At 47.3% G+C, this 14,262-nt stretch overlaps 1 protein-coding gene and 1 long non-coding RNA gene across 6 annotated transcripts in view; one reads left to right on the top strand and one right to left on the bottom strand.

The window, feature by feature from the left end:
* Window positions 1–11,389: 11,389 nt before the first annotated feature.
* LOC116094294 lies at window positions 11,390–13,201 on the bottom strand. Its single transcript, XR_004120030.1, has 2 exons — window positions 12,080–13,201; window positions 11,390–11,661 (listed from the first exon to the last, which is right to left on the bottom strand). It is a non-coding gene; the product is annotated as an uncharacterized LOC116094294 (long non-coding RNA).
* Window positions 13,202–13,312: 111 nt separating this feature from the next.
* Window positions 13,313–14,262, top strand: part of Fnbp1l (formin binding protein 1 like) — an 87,835-nt gene continuing 86,885 nt past the window's right edge. For all 5 annotated transcript variants that reach the window (XM_031375339.1, XM_031375336.1, XM_031375338.1 and 2 more), the window contains exon 1: window positions 13,313–13,537. In XM_031375339.1, coding sequence (XP_031231199.1) covers window positions 13,514–13,537 — 24 coding nt within the window. In that variant the 5' untranslated portion in view covers window positions 13,313–13,513. The remainder of the gene's footprint in view (window positions 13,538–14,262) is intronic.

Raw genomic sequence — 14,262 nt, 5'->3', positions numbered from 1 at the left:
CTGTCATCTGCCATCCCTCCTCCTCTGTCATCTGCCATCCCTCCTCCCTTGTCTGCCACCCCTCCTCCCCTGTCTGCCATCCCTCCTCCCCTGTCATCTGCCATCCCTCCTCCCTTCCTCATTCTCAGGGAGGTTTGGGGTGGTGTCCTTTGTGGAACAAGCAAATGCTTTCTTAGAAGTCATCCTCACCCACAACTGCAAGAATCTCAACAAGGGATTCACTGCCCATGACACTGGGATGTTTACTAAGGGAAAGGGCAGTGATTGCTTTTCGCATGCTGGGGATGGGGTTGAACAGAACTGGGACTTCAAGACCAGAACTCTGTCCGTCCTCCTGTCTGGTCTTGGCTACATAAGCAATGAAGCCTCATTACTTTCTGCTGTATCCCCGAAGGCTCCGTTTTAACCTTACCTTTCATTTTAACCCTAATGTTTGTTTTCAGTACACCACATCGTTATTGCCACTAAAGAAATTATCAAGTTTTTACTTAAGCGTATAAGATTCTGCCATGAAGGATGCACCATGGTGATGTATAGTATTTTGGGTCTATTTCAGTTTATGTGAATGAGTGTTCTCTTACATGCATGCAGTGCCCAGAGAAGCCAGAGGGCATCAGAGTCTCTAGAGCTGGAGTCACAGGCACTTGTGAGCAGCTGCATAGGTGATGGGAGAAGAGAAGCAAGATCTTAAGTACAGAGCCATCTCTCTAGCTCCTCGATTTATGATCTTAAGTAAATTGATACTACGTGATATGAATACAAAATGACAATTAATCACAGATGCTAGAACACTAGTAAGAAGCAAGGATTGAGCTGGGCCTGGTGGTCAATAGCAGTGCTTCTGGTAATCACAGTAGTATCTGGAGTTCAAGGCCAGCCTAGGTTGTAACTTGAGATTCTGCCTCTCTCTCTGTCTCTTTGTCTCTCTCTCTGTCTCTCTCTGTCTGTCTCTGTCTCTGTCTCTGTCTCTCTCTCTCTCTCACACACTCACACACATCCACGGGGGGGGGGGGGGGGGGATGAATGTATGAAAGAGAAGCATGGGTTGTCATAATATATGAAAAGCTTCTGTTACTTGGGAGTTGAATAAAGATTGTAGTCTCTCAGGAGCTGCTAGAGTCCGACTGTATCTCAAAGTGTTTGTGTTGGAAACAGGATCCTCCATTCAGTAAGTGGGAGGCGATTAGTCGTTACGACTCTGCCCTTACAAGTGAGTTCATATCACTAACACAGGAATGGGGTAGTTAACATGAGGGTGGGTTTGTTATTTACATGCTTTGGCCTCCTCCTGATCTCTTACCTTCTATCATCCTGCCACGGATGGCATGGCAGGCAGTCCTTTCCTCCAGAACTGTGAGAGAAAAGAAAGCGAATCTTTATAATTTCAAGAGAGAAAATTGGCAGAAAGTGTGGCTGTTTGTATACCAAGTATTCAAAAATGAAGAAGTAGCTTGGATTAGGCAATGGATAGATGCTGGACAGATTGGAGGCAGACGTCAGAAAAGTCCAGATAGTCATGAGTGGAAGATAAGGGTGATTCTCTTGAAGGCGCAGAAGTCAACTGCAGGAAAGCCTAGGACGTAAAGAGACCATTTCGGTGGTCATGGAAACATGAGCAGTAATGGCTACCCTACTGAGGCTTTAGATTGAATCCAGGAAAGGGTATTGGAAACTGGCGCTTCGGGGCTGGAGTGACAGACAGCTCATTGGTTAAGAGCTTTGGCTGCCTTTTTTTTTTTCCCAGAGGAGTCATATGGTGTCTCACAACCCTTTGTAACTCCAGCTTTGGGGATCCAACCCCCTTATCTGGCCTCTGGGGCATGGCACACGTGTAGGGGTGGCAGTCATACATGCAGGCAAAGCACCCACCCACACAGAAGTAAAATAATAATAATAATAATAATGATGATGATGATGATGATGATGATAATGATAATAATGATAACAACAACACTCTGTAGAGTTGAAGACCATCCTTGTTGCACAGTAAAGAACACACTAGAACTCTATTTATTTCCTGGACTCTAGGAAAGCAGAACTCAAGTGCACTAAGCTAGGACATCTAACATAAGAAATTGCTAAGCAACCCAGGATTGAAGAGGCTGTGTGGCTGTGTTTCACCACCCACAGTAGAATGAGAGTGAGAAAGAAATGATTTAAAGATGAGATTTATATAGCCAGCCATGGTGGCACATATTCTAAATTCCAGCGTTGGCGAGGAGGAGAATGAGGACGGGGCAGGAGGCTCTTGAGTTCAAGGCCAGTCTGAGACAGTGTGACACTATCTCTAACAAGCCAGGGGTAGGGGTGCTATCTAGTTAAGTGTCAGAGTGGCATTTGCCTGGCATGTGCAAGGTGGAATCCGATGCTCCACCCACAAGGAGGCACTCTAAATCTAATCTAAAGGAAAATCTAATCTAAAGGAAAACAGGGCAGAGAGGTCTCGACAGCTCTTAACCTGGTCACGTGTCTTACTTTGTTTTCCGTGGCTGGCACTGAATACCACAGATTTAAGTCAGAAAGCTGTTGGTCTTTCTGCTCTGGTAGCTGGGAAGTTCAAGACAGAGCAGCCACATCTAAGTAGGCCCTTCCTGCTAGTGTTGACGCTGCAGAGAGTCAAAGGCCATTCAGGGCTTGCATGGTAAGACAGAAAAAGTTTACTTGGATTCTCTTTTTTTTTTCTCCCCCTCCTCCTTCTTCTGCTCCTCCTTTTCCTCCTCCTCCTCCCCCTCCTCTTCTTCCTCCTTTTTAAAAATCACGTTTATTTATGTGTGTGCAAGTGGGTGCTGAGGCATAAGAGTGGAGGTCAAAGGGCAACTTGCAGGTTTTTTTTTTTTCCTGTTTCTACCACGTGAGTTCTTGGGATTGAATGGCTGTCATATTTAACCCACAATGCCATCATCACACCAGCCTATTCTTCTTAAAAAGCCACTAATGCAATCATGGGAACAGTGTGTGTGTGTGTGTGTGTGTGTGTGTGTGTGTGAGAGAGAGAGAGAGAGAGAGAGAGAGAGAGAGAGACACTTCTGTCCTTGTAGTCTCATTGAGCCCCAACAACCTCCAAAGATGCCACTTTCAAATACAATAATTGACTTAAGTTTTCATCCTTTGAGTACAATGGGAATTACATTGAATTATGATGAGTCATTCAAACCATAGCACCATATAAAGAATTAAAAAACAAACAAACAACTGTTGTTTAGTAGAGAACATGAAGTATGTGGTCAAGTGACCATTCACTGGAGATTACTATGGCTAGAAAGAAAGCCAGGTTCTATTCAATGCAGTGAGAAATTGACCCTAAGCACTTCTGAGGTCTTTCCACTTGGTCCTCCTATTACAGGCCCAGGGCATCCGTCGGGAGGATGGTTTGTGGGGCTGGGGTGATCTAGGGCCTATCTCAGGACTCTCTTCCATGCACCCAGTGAGTGATCCTCAGCTTCCCTCCCCCGCCCCCCAGCATGGCTCAAGCAGGCCCTGGTGTAGCTCTTGCCACTGCTCTAAAAGACACAGAAGCAAGCCTTGGCAGAGTCCGTGTGACAAGAACTCTGCAGACCTGAATACTGCATGAGCTGTGGAGCTGTGATGGCATCCGCTTAGATTTCAAAGAATGTCACAGACAGCTCAGAGTCCCAGGAAGAGACTTGTCACAGGAGTAGAACCCCTGCTGAAAGAAAGCCCTTAGAGCCGGGCGGTGGTGGCACATGCCTTTAATCCCAACACTTGGGAAGCAGAGGCAGACGGATTTCTGAGTTCGAGGCCAGCCTTGTCTACAGAGTGAGTTCCAGGACAGCCAAGGCTACACAGAGAAACCCTGTCTCAGGAAAAACAACAACAACAACAACAATAACAAAAAGGCCTTAGGCCCTTAGAGCGGCAATGGCCAGTGGAGACGAGAACCAATCACAGTGTTGCAGAATTCTCTCCTCTGAGTATACCAGCCATCGTAGTCATTAGAACAGCTAAGATTACTCACAAGAGACCACTGAGATCCGCCATGACTGCCGACTTCCCTCAAAGGAGGGGGAGAAGTGAGGAGTGTCATTGGAACCTCATCTGAGATTCTGGAAGCTCCCTCTGTGCTCCCAGACATTTATGTGTAATTCTGTCCTAATTACACAGGGCCTGGTGGGGTCAGGAGGGGTCAGAGCATACAGATGATGGACTGGCAGTGGGAGCCAAGGGGGAGAGAGACATGGTCAGGAGGTCTCTGGTTAAGATGGTAGCGTGACTGCTTCAGAGTAGCCTGGGGTAGCTCGGGGTAGCCCTGGGTAGCCCTGGGTAGCCTGCTCTGGAAGCAGTAACTCCTCACCCATGCCCTGAAAGGGTTTACCAAGTTGGGCTTTGGTGGAAGCAGATGCTGGTTTGTCTTGTCATTGAGGTTTTATAAGGAGTAGTAGGTGTTTGTCTACATTTCCCCAGGGGGAAATATGCTGGCAACAGACCACTGATGTAAAAAGGCCAGCCTGGGAACCCTTCAGGTGGAGAACACTAACCCATGAGAGTTGTTGAACAGGCGAGGCTGAACTAGGCCTTAGGGACAAAGTCCTTGGCAGTCATCCTGCATGCTCAGTGTGTGGAACATGGAATTAGAAGGAATTTTTTCCCCCAGCTTTGAGACTTATTGAAGGGCCAGTGAGATGGCCCAGTGAGTACAGGCACTTTCTGTAGAAGCCTGACAACCTGAGTGTGATCCCTGGGACCCACATAAAGGTGGAAGGAGAGAATTGACCCCATATGGTTGTCTTATGACTTCTACATGCAGGCTACGGCCTGCTTACCCCCACACATCAATAATGAATAAAAGAAAAGAAAAAAATGTAAAAGAGACGGATTGGCACCTTCCATGTTGAACTTTAGGGTAGGCTAGAATCTATAACTCCTCCTTTTCCTGCCTACGGTTCCCTTTCTGTCTTGTCCTCATCTCTGCAGATTACATCTCATGTTTTAATTTCCTCTGATCACAGTTGGAGGAGACTCTGCCTTGGAATAAATCACATGGCCTGAACTTGGTGACTCACTGAAGCACACAGTTAGGCTAGGTCATCCCCTTTATCCCAGAGTGTAGAAGGATGAGGCAGGAAGATGGTGAACTCAAGACTAGCATGAGCTATATCAGGAGTTCTCAGCTAAAACACTTCCAACAACTAAGTGGTTAAGATCACATACTGCTCCTGTGGAGGACCCAAGTTCTATTCCCAGTACCCACAATGGGTGGCTTACACCTACCTGTAACTCCAGCTCCTAGGGACCAGTGCATGCATACTTCCTTGTCCATATGTATAATTAGAAATTTAATAAAATAAAATAAAACAGCTCAACAGTAGAATCCTTGTCTAGTAGGCATAAGGCAGTGGATTATGACCTCCTCAAGGGATCTAATGGCCCTTTCACGGGGATCACCTAAGACCATTGGAAAACACAGATACTTGCATTACAATTCATAATAGTAGCAAAATTATAGCTATGAAGTAGCAAAAAAATAATTTTATGTTTAGGGGGTCACCGCAACCTGAGGAACCATATTAAAGGGGCACAGAATCAGGAAGGCTGAGGGCTGAGAACCACTGGCATAAGGCCTTGAATTTGATGTGTAACAACTGGGGGCTGAGGAGGGGGGTAGGGGAAATCAAACCTCGAGTCTCACTAATATCTGATTTAGATGATACTAATTAAGGACTTTGGAGCTGATGTGTGAATGAGTTCCGACTTTGGGGCTTATTGGGGTGGGATGGTTGTATTTTCTATGTAAGAAGGATATAATTTGGGGGACCAGAATGCTATTGTTTAATGTTCTGCAAAGTTCCTGTTAGACCGTTAGACACTTCGTTCCAAGACAGGTGTTGCTGTCGAGGCCTGGAGCCTCAGCACTCGGAAGGCTGACGCATGACGCCTACCAAGAGTTCGGAGCTTGCTTGGTTTACATAGTTAGTTCCAGGCCACCCTGGGCTACAGAGTGAGACCTTGGATCACAACAAAATGAAAGAAGAAAGAAAGAAAAGAAATCCCTGGAGAGAGAAATCTCTTGTGGGCTGCGTGGGATCATTACTTGTCAATATAAAGCTGATGGCCTGTTAGCTGAGACAGGAAATAGAGGGTGAGACATTCTAGGTGACTCAATCCCAGGATTCCAGGAAGGAGTAAAGATCGGGAGATTTCTCCCTGGGCTCTGGGAAAGGTGGACAACTGAAAGGGAGGAGATGTTATCAACCATGCGGCAGACCTAGATTAGAATAAATGGGTTATATAAGTTACGAGCTAGCAAGAAGCCAGCCGAAGCTTATGGCCTAGGCATTCATTCATAAACAAAGCCTCAGAGTTATTATTATGGGAAGAGGCTGGGTAGAAAAGCTGGAGGCTACAAATTCCTATAACACTAGTATTGTGTTGAGACAGGGTCTCATGGAGCCCAGGCTGGCTTCCGGCTACGTGGCAGAGCATGACCTTGAACACCTGATCCTCTGGCCTCCACCTCTCAAGTGCTGAGACTGCAGGTATACGTGATTATACCCAGGCCCGATTGAATTTCCTAAAAGGAACACCGAGAACGACGTGTTGTTTTTGCGAATTGATATTTGTATCTTAAAATTTGCCAATACAGATTACCATCAAACACACCAACAAGCAGGAGAAACCATTGGAGTGGTTTGGTTACGGAACTGGTGGAGGCTGAAGAGATGACTCAATGGTTACAAGCACTTACTGGTTTTGTAGATGTTCCTGGTACTCAGCACTTACACAGAGGCACACAACTGCCTATAATTCCAGTTTCAGGAGACTGGATTGCTCTCGTATGGCCTCCAAAGGTACCAAGTACTGCACACAGTGTGCATACATAGATACATGCAAGCAAACATACATGCTAGATATAATAACGCTTTAAAAAAAACATTCAACTTGTAGTAAAGTTTTAAACTACTTTAAGAAACTATAATAAATATCCAAAAAATGGTAATATTTATTCAGAAGAGAATTAACTTATTTAGCTTTTAAAATTTCTAAAGGTTATTTACTTTGTTTTCTGTGTATTTCTGATTTGCTTGCATGTAAGTAGGTACATGCCTGGTGCCCAGAGGCCAGAAGCTATCTGATCCCTTGGAACTAATAAATGTGGTAAATTGTCATGTGGGTGCTGGGAACTGAACCAATCCCAGTTTACCTGCAAGAACAGCTAGGGCTTTTAGCCACTGAGCCCCTGTCATAGTGTAGTCAAAAATGAGAGACAATTCCCATATATGTGGAGAAGCGGGTCACCTCTTTAGACAGACCTAGTCCATTTGATTCACGTAGTTCCATTCTTTCTTTCGTTTGTTTGTTCATTCATTCATTGGTTCATTCATTTGTTTGAGACAAGGTCTCCATGAATCACCCTGGCCAGCCCGGAACTTGCTGTGTAGACCAGGCTGGTCTTGAACTTTCCATGATCTGATGAGGATTCTCTTGCCTCTGCCTCCCGAGTGCTTGGATTGTGTGTGTGCTCAGCAGATTTTTTTTTTCTTGTTTTCAAAGTTTCATTAGGATCATTACAGGAGATACTGTCACTGCATTTAATAACAGAAAGTAGAATTCCCCAGAAAGCAAAAAATTAGCCTGTCTATGCACCTTGCACCTTGCTCTCTTTCTTCCTGTTTTTCTCTTTTCTCTAGGGAGCCACCTTAAAGTGTGCCCTTGAAGTTTGGATGTCTTCCAGTTCTAGCAGTACAGAAAGCAGTGACGACTATTAACTAGCTACCGCCTTTCTTCCCTCCGCTGGCATGGAATCAGGGGCTAGTAAGATTCTTCTTGTGTGGCGCTCCATTGGCGACTCAAACCAGCTTTTGACATTCTTCCTAATAAGGTTTTAGCTTGATTCTCTGGCCTACTGACAGACAGTAATTTTATTGTGCACACTGCCTTGGTAGGGCTTGGTTCATTTATTAGAACAGGGTCTCTTGTAGCCCAGACTGGCCTCAAACTCTGAGTAACTGAGAAGGGCTGTGAACTGCTCGCGCTCCTACTTCTCGAGTGGGGGATTACAGGTGTATTCCACCTTGCACACTAAAAAACAAAACAAAACAAAACAAAACAAAACAGTTTTCAGTTCTAAAAGACAGCCTTAATATCTTTAATGATTAATATTTGAAGTAATTTTAAGAGGTTAGTTGCTACTTGCACTATGTATACTTTGGGTAGTGGAAATGGTGTTTGACATTCATTCAGGGATGGGACACTGACACACACACACACACACACACACACACACACACACACACTAAAGGAAGCTTCTTATACTCCGGAGGGTACGCTGACTGAGGTTTAGTTTCTTTCTTGCCACCACGGTTTGGAGGTCGGAGTGTTTGGACCAGTGAATTATTACATATTCACAATGCTGCACCGAACAACTGGGCTTCACACCGGACTATTTTTTTTTTTTCCGAGACAGGGTCTCTCTGTGTAGCCCTGGCTATCCTGGAACTCACTCTGTAGACCAGGCTGGCCTCAGAACTCAGAAATCCGCCTGCCTCTGCCTCCCAAGTGCTGGGATTAAAGGCGTGTGCCACCACCGCCCGGCTACACACCGGACTATTTTTAAAAAGCCACAATTTATTCAATGAACCTAGAAACGGGAAAAGGCATGAGATAAATGTCTATGATGCAGTGGGATCATAGAGGATGGTTACTTTGTATTAATTGAAAATAAAAACCTTAGAAGCCCACTCAGTAGAAAAAGGAGGTATAAAAGGTGTTCGTGTTCAAATAAATACGGGATAAAAGAATAAACCCACAACAGTTCAATGGTTGGTTTTGGACTGGAGTTCAAACAAGCCTGAAGGAAAACTGCCCTCTGTCAAAGTGCTCTCCTTATTGGGAAGGAAACAGGCAGTGAAGCTGTTGACTTCTCAGCCCTTCAGAGGCGGAGGCAGGAGAACCAGGGCTTCAAGCTTTAATTAAAAGCACACTCTAAGTGTTTTTCATAATGGAAAAGAAACTGTGTATCAAATTGCAGCGGCCCATCAGCCCTTGCGAGATAGAGGCAAGAGGATCAGGAGTTCAAGAAGACCTGGTCTACTTTAGCTATGTAGCTATTAGATGTCATCATGGCCTGTATAAGACTCTTTTTTTTTTTTAGAGGGGTTGGGGAGGAACAGGGAGAGAGGGAGGAAGAAAGGGAAAGAGAAAGAGAAAGGGAGAGAGAGAAAAGAAAGAAGAGAATAGAAGGAAGGTAGAAAAGACAGTGTAAAAATGATTAAAATGGTAAAAGTGCTTTTGTAGTAATGTAAGATTTTACAGTTTACTCATTGGAGTAAATATGTATAAAAGAGTAATTTTTCCCTTGGCTCTTTCTTATTGTTGCTTACCTTCAAAAATTCTGCAGTATGAAATAGAAACCATGATTTGATTCACTGCCCATAGGTTAAGTAGCAAAAAGGTTAGTTGGTAGAACAGTTTTGTAAAGTTTAGGCTTCCAGGTAGACCAGGGATAGCACCAGAGCAGACCATACCCTCGCTATACTAAAAACATTCAGTCATGAGTTGAAATTTTAGAGATGAAAATGATGTTAATTTAAACTACTTAAAAATGACTATGAGCCGGGCGGTGGTGGCGCACGCCTTTAATCCCGGCACTTGGGAGGCAGAGGCAGGCAGATTCCTGAGTTCGAGGCCAGCCTGGTCTACAGAGTGAGTTCCAGGACAGCCAGGGCTATACAGAGAAACTATGTCTCAAAAAAAAAAAAAAATGACTATGAAAAAGCACAAATAGCTTGACCGGTGTGACAGCTACTCCTGGTTGTCAATTTGACTATATCTGGAATGAACTACAATTCAGAAATGGAGGGCACACCTGGGATCCAGATCTTGAGGCTGGAAGACACAAGTTTCTGACCTGGATCTTGGCATGGAGATCTTGAGGCATAGAGGCCTTGAAAAGCTTAGACCCAAGCAAACTAGTACACGCCTTTAATCTCAGGAGATTGAGGCAAGGAGATTTCTGAGTTCAAGGTCAGCCTGGGACAAGGCAAGTCCCAGATCCAGCTGTGGTAATACACACCTTTAATCTGGGCCACACCTTCTGCTGCCTCCATAAGGACATTGGAAGATCTACTCTTCTTCAACTGCTCGCACTTACTTGCCAGCACATCCGCTGGAACCTACTTCTACAGAAGACCAGCTGGAACTAGTCTCGTGGGACTGAGCAACTACTAGATTCTTGGACTTCCCATCCACAACTGCCCATTGTTGAGTTAATTGGATTACAGACATAAGTCATCACAATAAATTCCTTAATATATAGAGACGTTCCATACGTTCTGTGACTCTAGAGAACCCTCACTAATACAACCTGCTATGCTGGGCTGGTGCAATAGCTCAGGAGGCAAAGTTGACTGCTGTGCAAGCCTGCAGGTGTGCCATTGATCGATGGGACACATGCAGAGGTGACAGAGTTGACTCTACAGCAGTCCTCTTACCTCCACATCAGAGCTTGCACCACCCACTTCCCATCATGCACACTGTGGTGGTTTGAATATGATTGAGCCAGGGAGTTTCAATAGGAGGTGTGGCCTTGTTGGAGGAAGTGTGTCACTGTGGGCGTGGGCTTTAAGAACCTCGTCATAGCTGCCTGGAAGCCAGTCTTCTCCTAACAACCTTCAGATGAAGATGTAGAACTCTCAGCTCTGCCTGCACCATGCCTGCCTGGGCAATGCTATGTTCTCACCTTGATAATGGGCTGATTTTCTGAAGCTGTAAGCGAGCCCAACTAAATGTTGTCATTGTAAGAGTTGCCTTGGTCATGGTATCTGTTCACAGCAGTAAATCTCTAAGACACACACTTACACACAATAATAATAAAACCCAAAATACTCCCACAAAACGTCTGTGATATAGCATTTGGCTGCATGACTTTTCGTGTGTGTGTGTGTGTGTGTGTGTGTGTGTGTGTAAAACACCTCTGCATAGTTAAATGTCAACTATTTTGGAGACAAGGACTTAGTATGTGTTTTGAATTTTGATTAATATTAGTTTTTAGAACAAAATATAACAATAGTCACACTTATTCCTGTATTGTAAGAACTTGCTTTTATTTTTGTGGTGCCCAAGATGTTGAACATGGCAAACAAGGCTGCAGTAGTTAAAAGTGATGATGTAATAAAAAAAAAATTACACCATGACACAGGTATAGCCAGCTGCTTGGGTTTTAGTTAATTCAAATCTAGGGTTCTATGTTTTTCGTTGTCATTTTTTTTTTCTTCCAGAACTGGGAACTGAACTCCAAGCAAGGCCTCATCCATGCTAGGCAAGTGCTTTACCCATACCCCAAGCTCAAAATCTATTTTTACTTTTAAGACAATGAGTTGTTTAAATTATGAAGTCATATTCAGAAGTTTTAGGGAAAGAAAAATGGCTGAGCTTGGAGACAAAACTTTATGCTTTATTGGGGAATTACGTAGACAGTATAGCCTTAATATGACTAATAGCTTATTTTAGTTTTGTTTGAGACACGGTCTATGTACCCCTGGCTGCCCTGGAACTCCACATGTAGACCAGGGTGCCCTTGAACTCAGAGATTCACCTGCCCTCTGCCTCTTAAAGGTGTCATTTTGGTTTGAATTATGGTCCTGAGGTCTTTCTTAACTTCTAAGGCAGCGCTTCGGTAAGTCACAGCTCAGCACTGGAATAGCTCTAAAGGAGACAGCCGTTTATTAAGTACATTCCACTACTAATTAGTTTAACCTGTGATTGCTACATTAACTTCATACTATCTATAGAGAGTGAGAGTGAGCCCGGAGAGGTGATTAGCACTGTAAGGAGACATACTTTGCAAGAGACGGGTTTGAAAGAGAAAAATATAGAAAAATAATGGAAAGAAATTATTGCTTAGGAAGATATTCTCTCTTACCACGCCTCCCCACCCACCTCCAACCACTGCACACTCCGTAACCCAGGCTATCCTCCAACTCCTGGAGTTACGCCTTAGCCTCTCCGGAGCACTAAAATTACAGGTGTGCGTCATCACACTTGGCTTCAGAGACTTTCGAAGAGCATTTTAAAAGACCGGCCTTAACCTAATTAGAAGAGAGTATTCGTTTGCTCAGCCTACCTCAGGAAAAGGCAGCAAAGAATTTGGTGAGTGGTGGTTAGACTGCCTGGAGAGCTCTCTGGCTGTTTGCCTGGACTTTAACGGGGAGCAGAACTAGGCAAACAGGAAGGTTGGGGCGGAAGAAGCTGGAACACCTGTGCAGGTCCTGGAAGGGAGGAGTTTCAATGCGGATAAGCAGTCTGTTGGTGGGGGGACCTTGAAGCATTCAGTTGTCATGACTCACTGGAGAGTACTCTACTGGTTAGAGAGTGAAAATGTGTGTGTGTGTGTGTGTGTTTTAAGCGACAAGCAATTAATACTAAAGCATATGTTAGGGAGTTACTGAGCATACTGTACGCGGTATCTAGTAGCACCAGCCAAACTTGCTGACTGCCAGTGGAGGCAGGCTGGGAAATAACTCAGCAGAGATGTGGTGGTCTGCAGCCAAGATTCCCATCAGAGGCAAAGATATGCCTCAGGCTCTGAACAGGTTGTTTAGGACCGCGAGGGAAGAGACGGGCCCCTGGAGGTACCCGCCCGCCTAGAACGCGGGCAAGCTCAGTGTCTCACCTCCTGCAGGTGTCAGTCGGGTTCGCTTTCCACCCAGTCTATCTTTTACCATGGCAACGTCCCCAAAAGATTACTGGATCGTCTGCCTCTTTGGAAAAAAAAAAAAGTTTCCCGAAAGAACTTACAATAAAACCTAAAAAAAAAAAAAAATTTTTTTTTTTTTTAAAACACGTCGTGACACGTTGCATTCCCATCGGACGCTTGACCTCTCTACACGTTCGCGATTCCCGAGGATCACGGGAGTAACGAAGCGCCAAGCCTGGACGGAGAAGTAGCTTAGGAAGCTACGATTTTAAACTAAACACCACGCAACACGCCCCTCCACTCCAAGGGTTTGGCCGAGGTTTCTTTTGTCAGTGGTCGGCAGGGAACGCGGACGTGGGTAGGGTCGCCTCCTTGGAGGGGGTCTCCGAGCAAGGCGGGGGGGCGCCAGTGGGCGTCCTCCTTCGCTCTCCATCCATCCCGGAGCGGGAGTCCGCGTGCGCCTTTCGCTGAGCCCGGCGGGCCGGAGCGGACGCCGCCGAGGGTCCCGGGTACCGCGGGGAGAGCGGCTTCGTGGAGAGCCCGCCAGCCCCCCGCGCGCGCGAGGGCGGGCCCGCCCCGATCCCAGGGTGCACCGCGGCCCGCCCCCTCCCCGCCGTCCCGCCTCCCCTCGGCCCCGGCCCCCTCCCTCCGTCCCTCCCCGCGGCCGGGAGGCGGGGACGCGGCGGCGGCGGCGGCGGCGGCGGCGGCTCGCTTCAGTCGTGTCGCTCTCTCTCCTCTCTCTTTCTCACTCACTCACTGGGGAGCCCGGTGGTGGCGGCCGCTTTCGAGGCAGAGTCCAGCCGAGAGGACAGCGGGAGCAGCCTGCCGCGCCGCGCCGCGCGAGTCGCCTCAGGTTCCGCCATGAGCTGGGGCACCGAGCTGTGGGTGAGTGCGGCGAGCGCGCCGTCGGCGGCGGGAGCCCCGGGGTCTGCGCGGCTCGGCGCGGACTGCCCGCCCGCCCGCGCCTCTTTGTGCCGCGCGAGAGCCTGCTCGGCTGCGGGGAGGCGACGGGGGAGGCGGCTGCCCTGGGCTCCCACCGAGGGCTCCGGGCCGCAGCCCTTTAGACGGCCGCAGCCGTCCCCTCTCCCGCCTCCGCCGGACCGTGCGGACGGGTGCCCGGCCCGGCGCCGCGCCGCGCCTTTGTACCCCGCGCCCGACAGCGGGGGAGGGAGCCATTGTCCCGAAGGGGCGCCGCTCGGATCCCCGCGCCGCGCGCTTGGGCGACGCCCCGGCTCCAGGTAGGGGGAGCCGGGCGGCTTTGTTCCCAGCCCGGCCTCGGGCCAGGCAGGCCCAACCCACACGCCCATTTCCCTCTCTTGCTACCTCCTCGCTCGCTCCGGACCTTGGGCGCCCGCGACTCCGCGCCGGCCAGCTCTGGTTGCAGCCTCTTTGGGGCGGGAGGGTCTGCTTTGGAGACCCGGTTTAGTGGAGGGATCGAGGAAGGGACGCTCGTTTTGGCGAAAGGAGCGCGCGCGGCTTGCCGATGACTTGATTTCCATCTCGTTCTTTATTCTCACCTCTCCGTCTCCCTCTCTCCCTCCCTCCCTCCCTTCCTTTCTCCCTCTATTTCTCTGTCTGTCTCTCTGTCTGTCTGTCTGTCTCTCTCTCTC

This window comes from Mastomys coucha, unplaced genomic scaffold, assembly GCF_008632895.1.
Source record: "Mastomys coucha isolate ucsf_1 unplaced genomic scaffold, UCSF_Mcou_1 pScaffold16, whole genome shotgun sequence".
Classification (NCBI taxonomy): domain Eukaryota; kingdom Metazoa; phylum Chordata; class Mammalia; order Rodentia; family Muridae; genus Mastomys; species Mastomys coucha.
The sequence above is the reverse complement of the archived record's forward strand: the minus strand, read 5'-3'. Positions and strand labels throughout refer to the sequence as shown.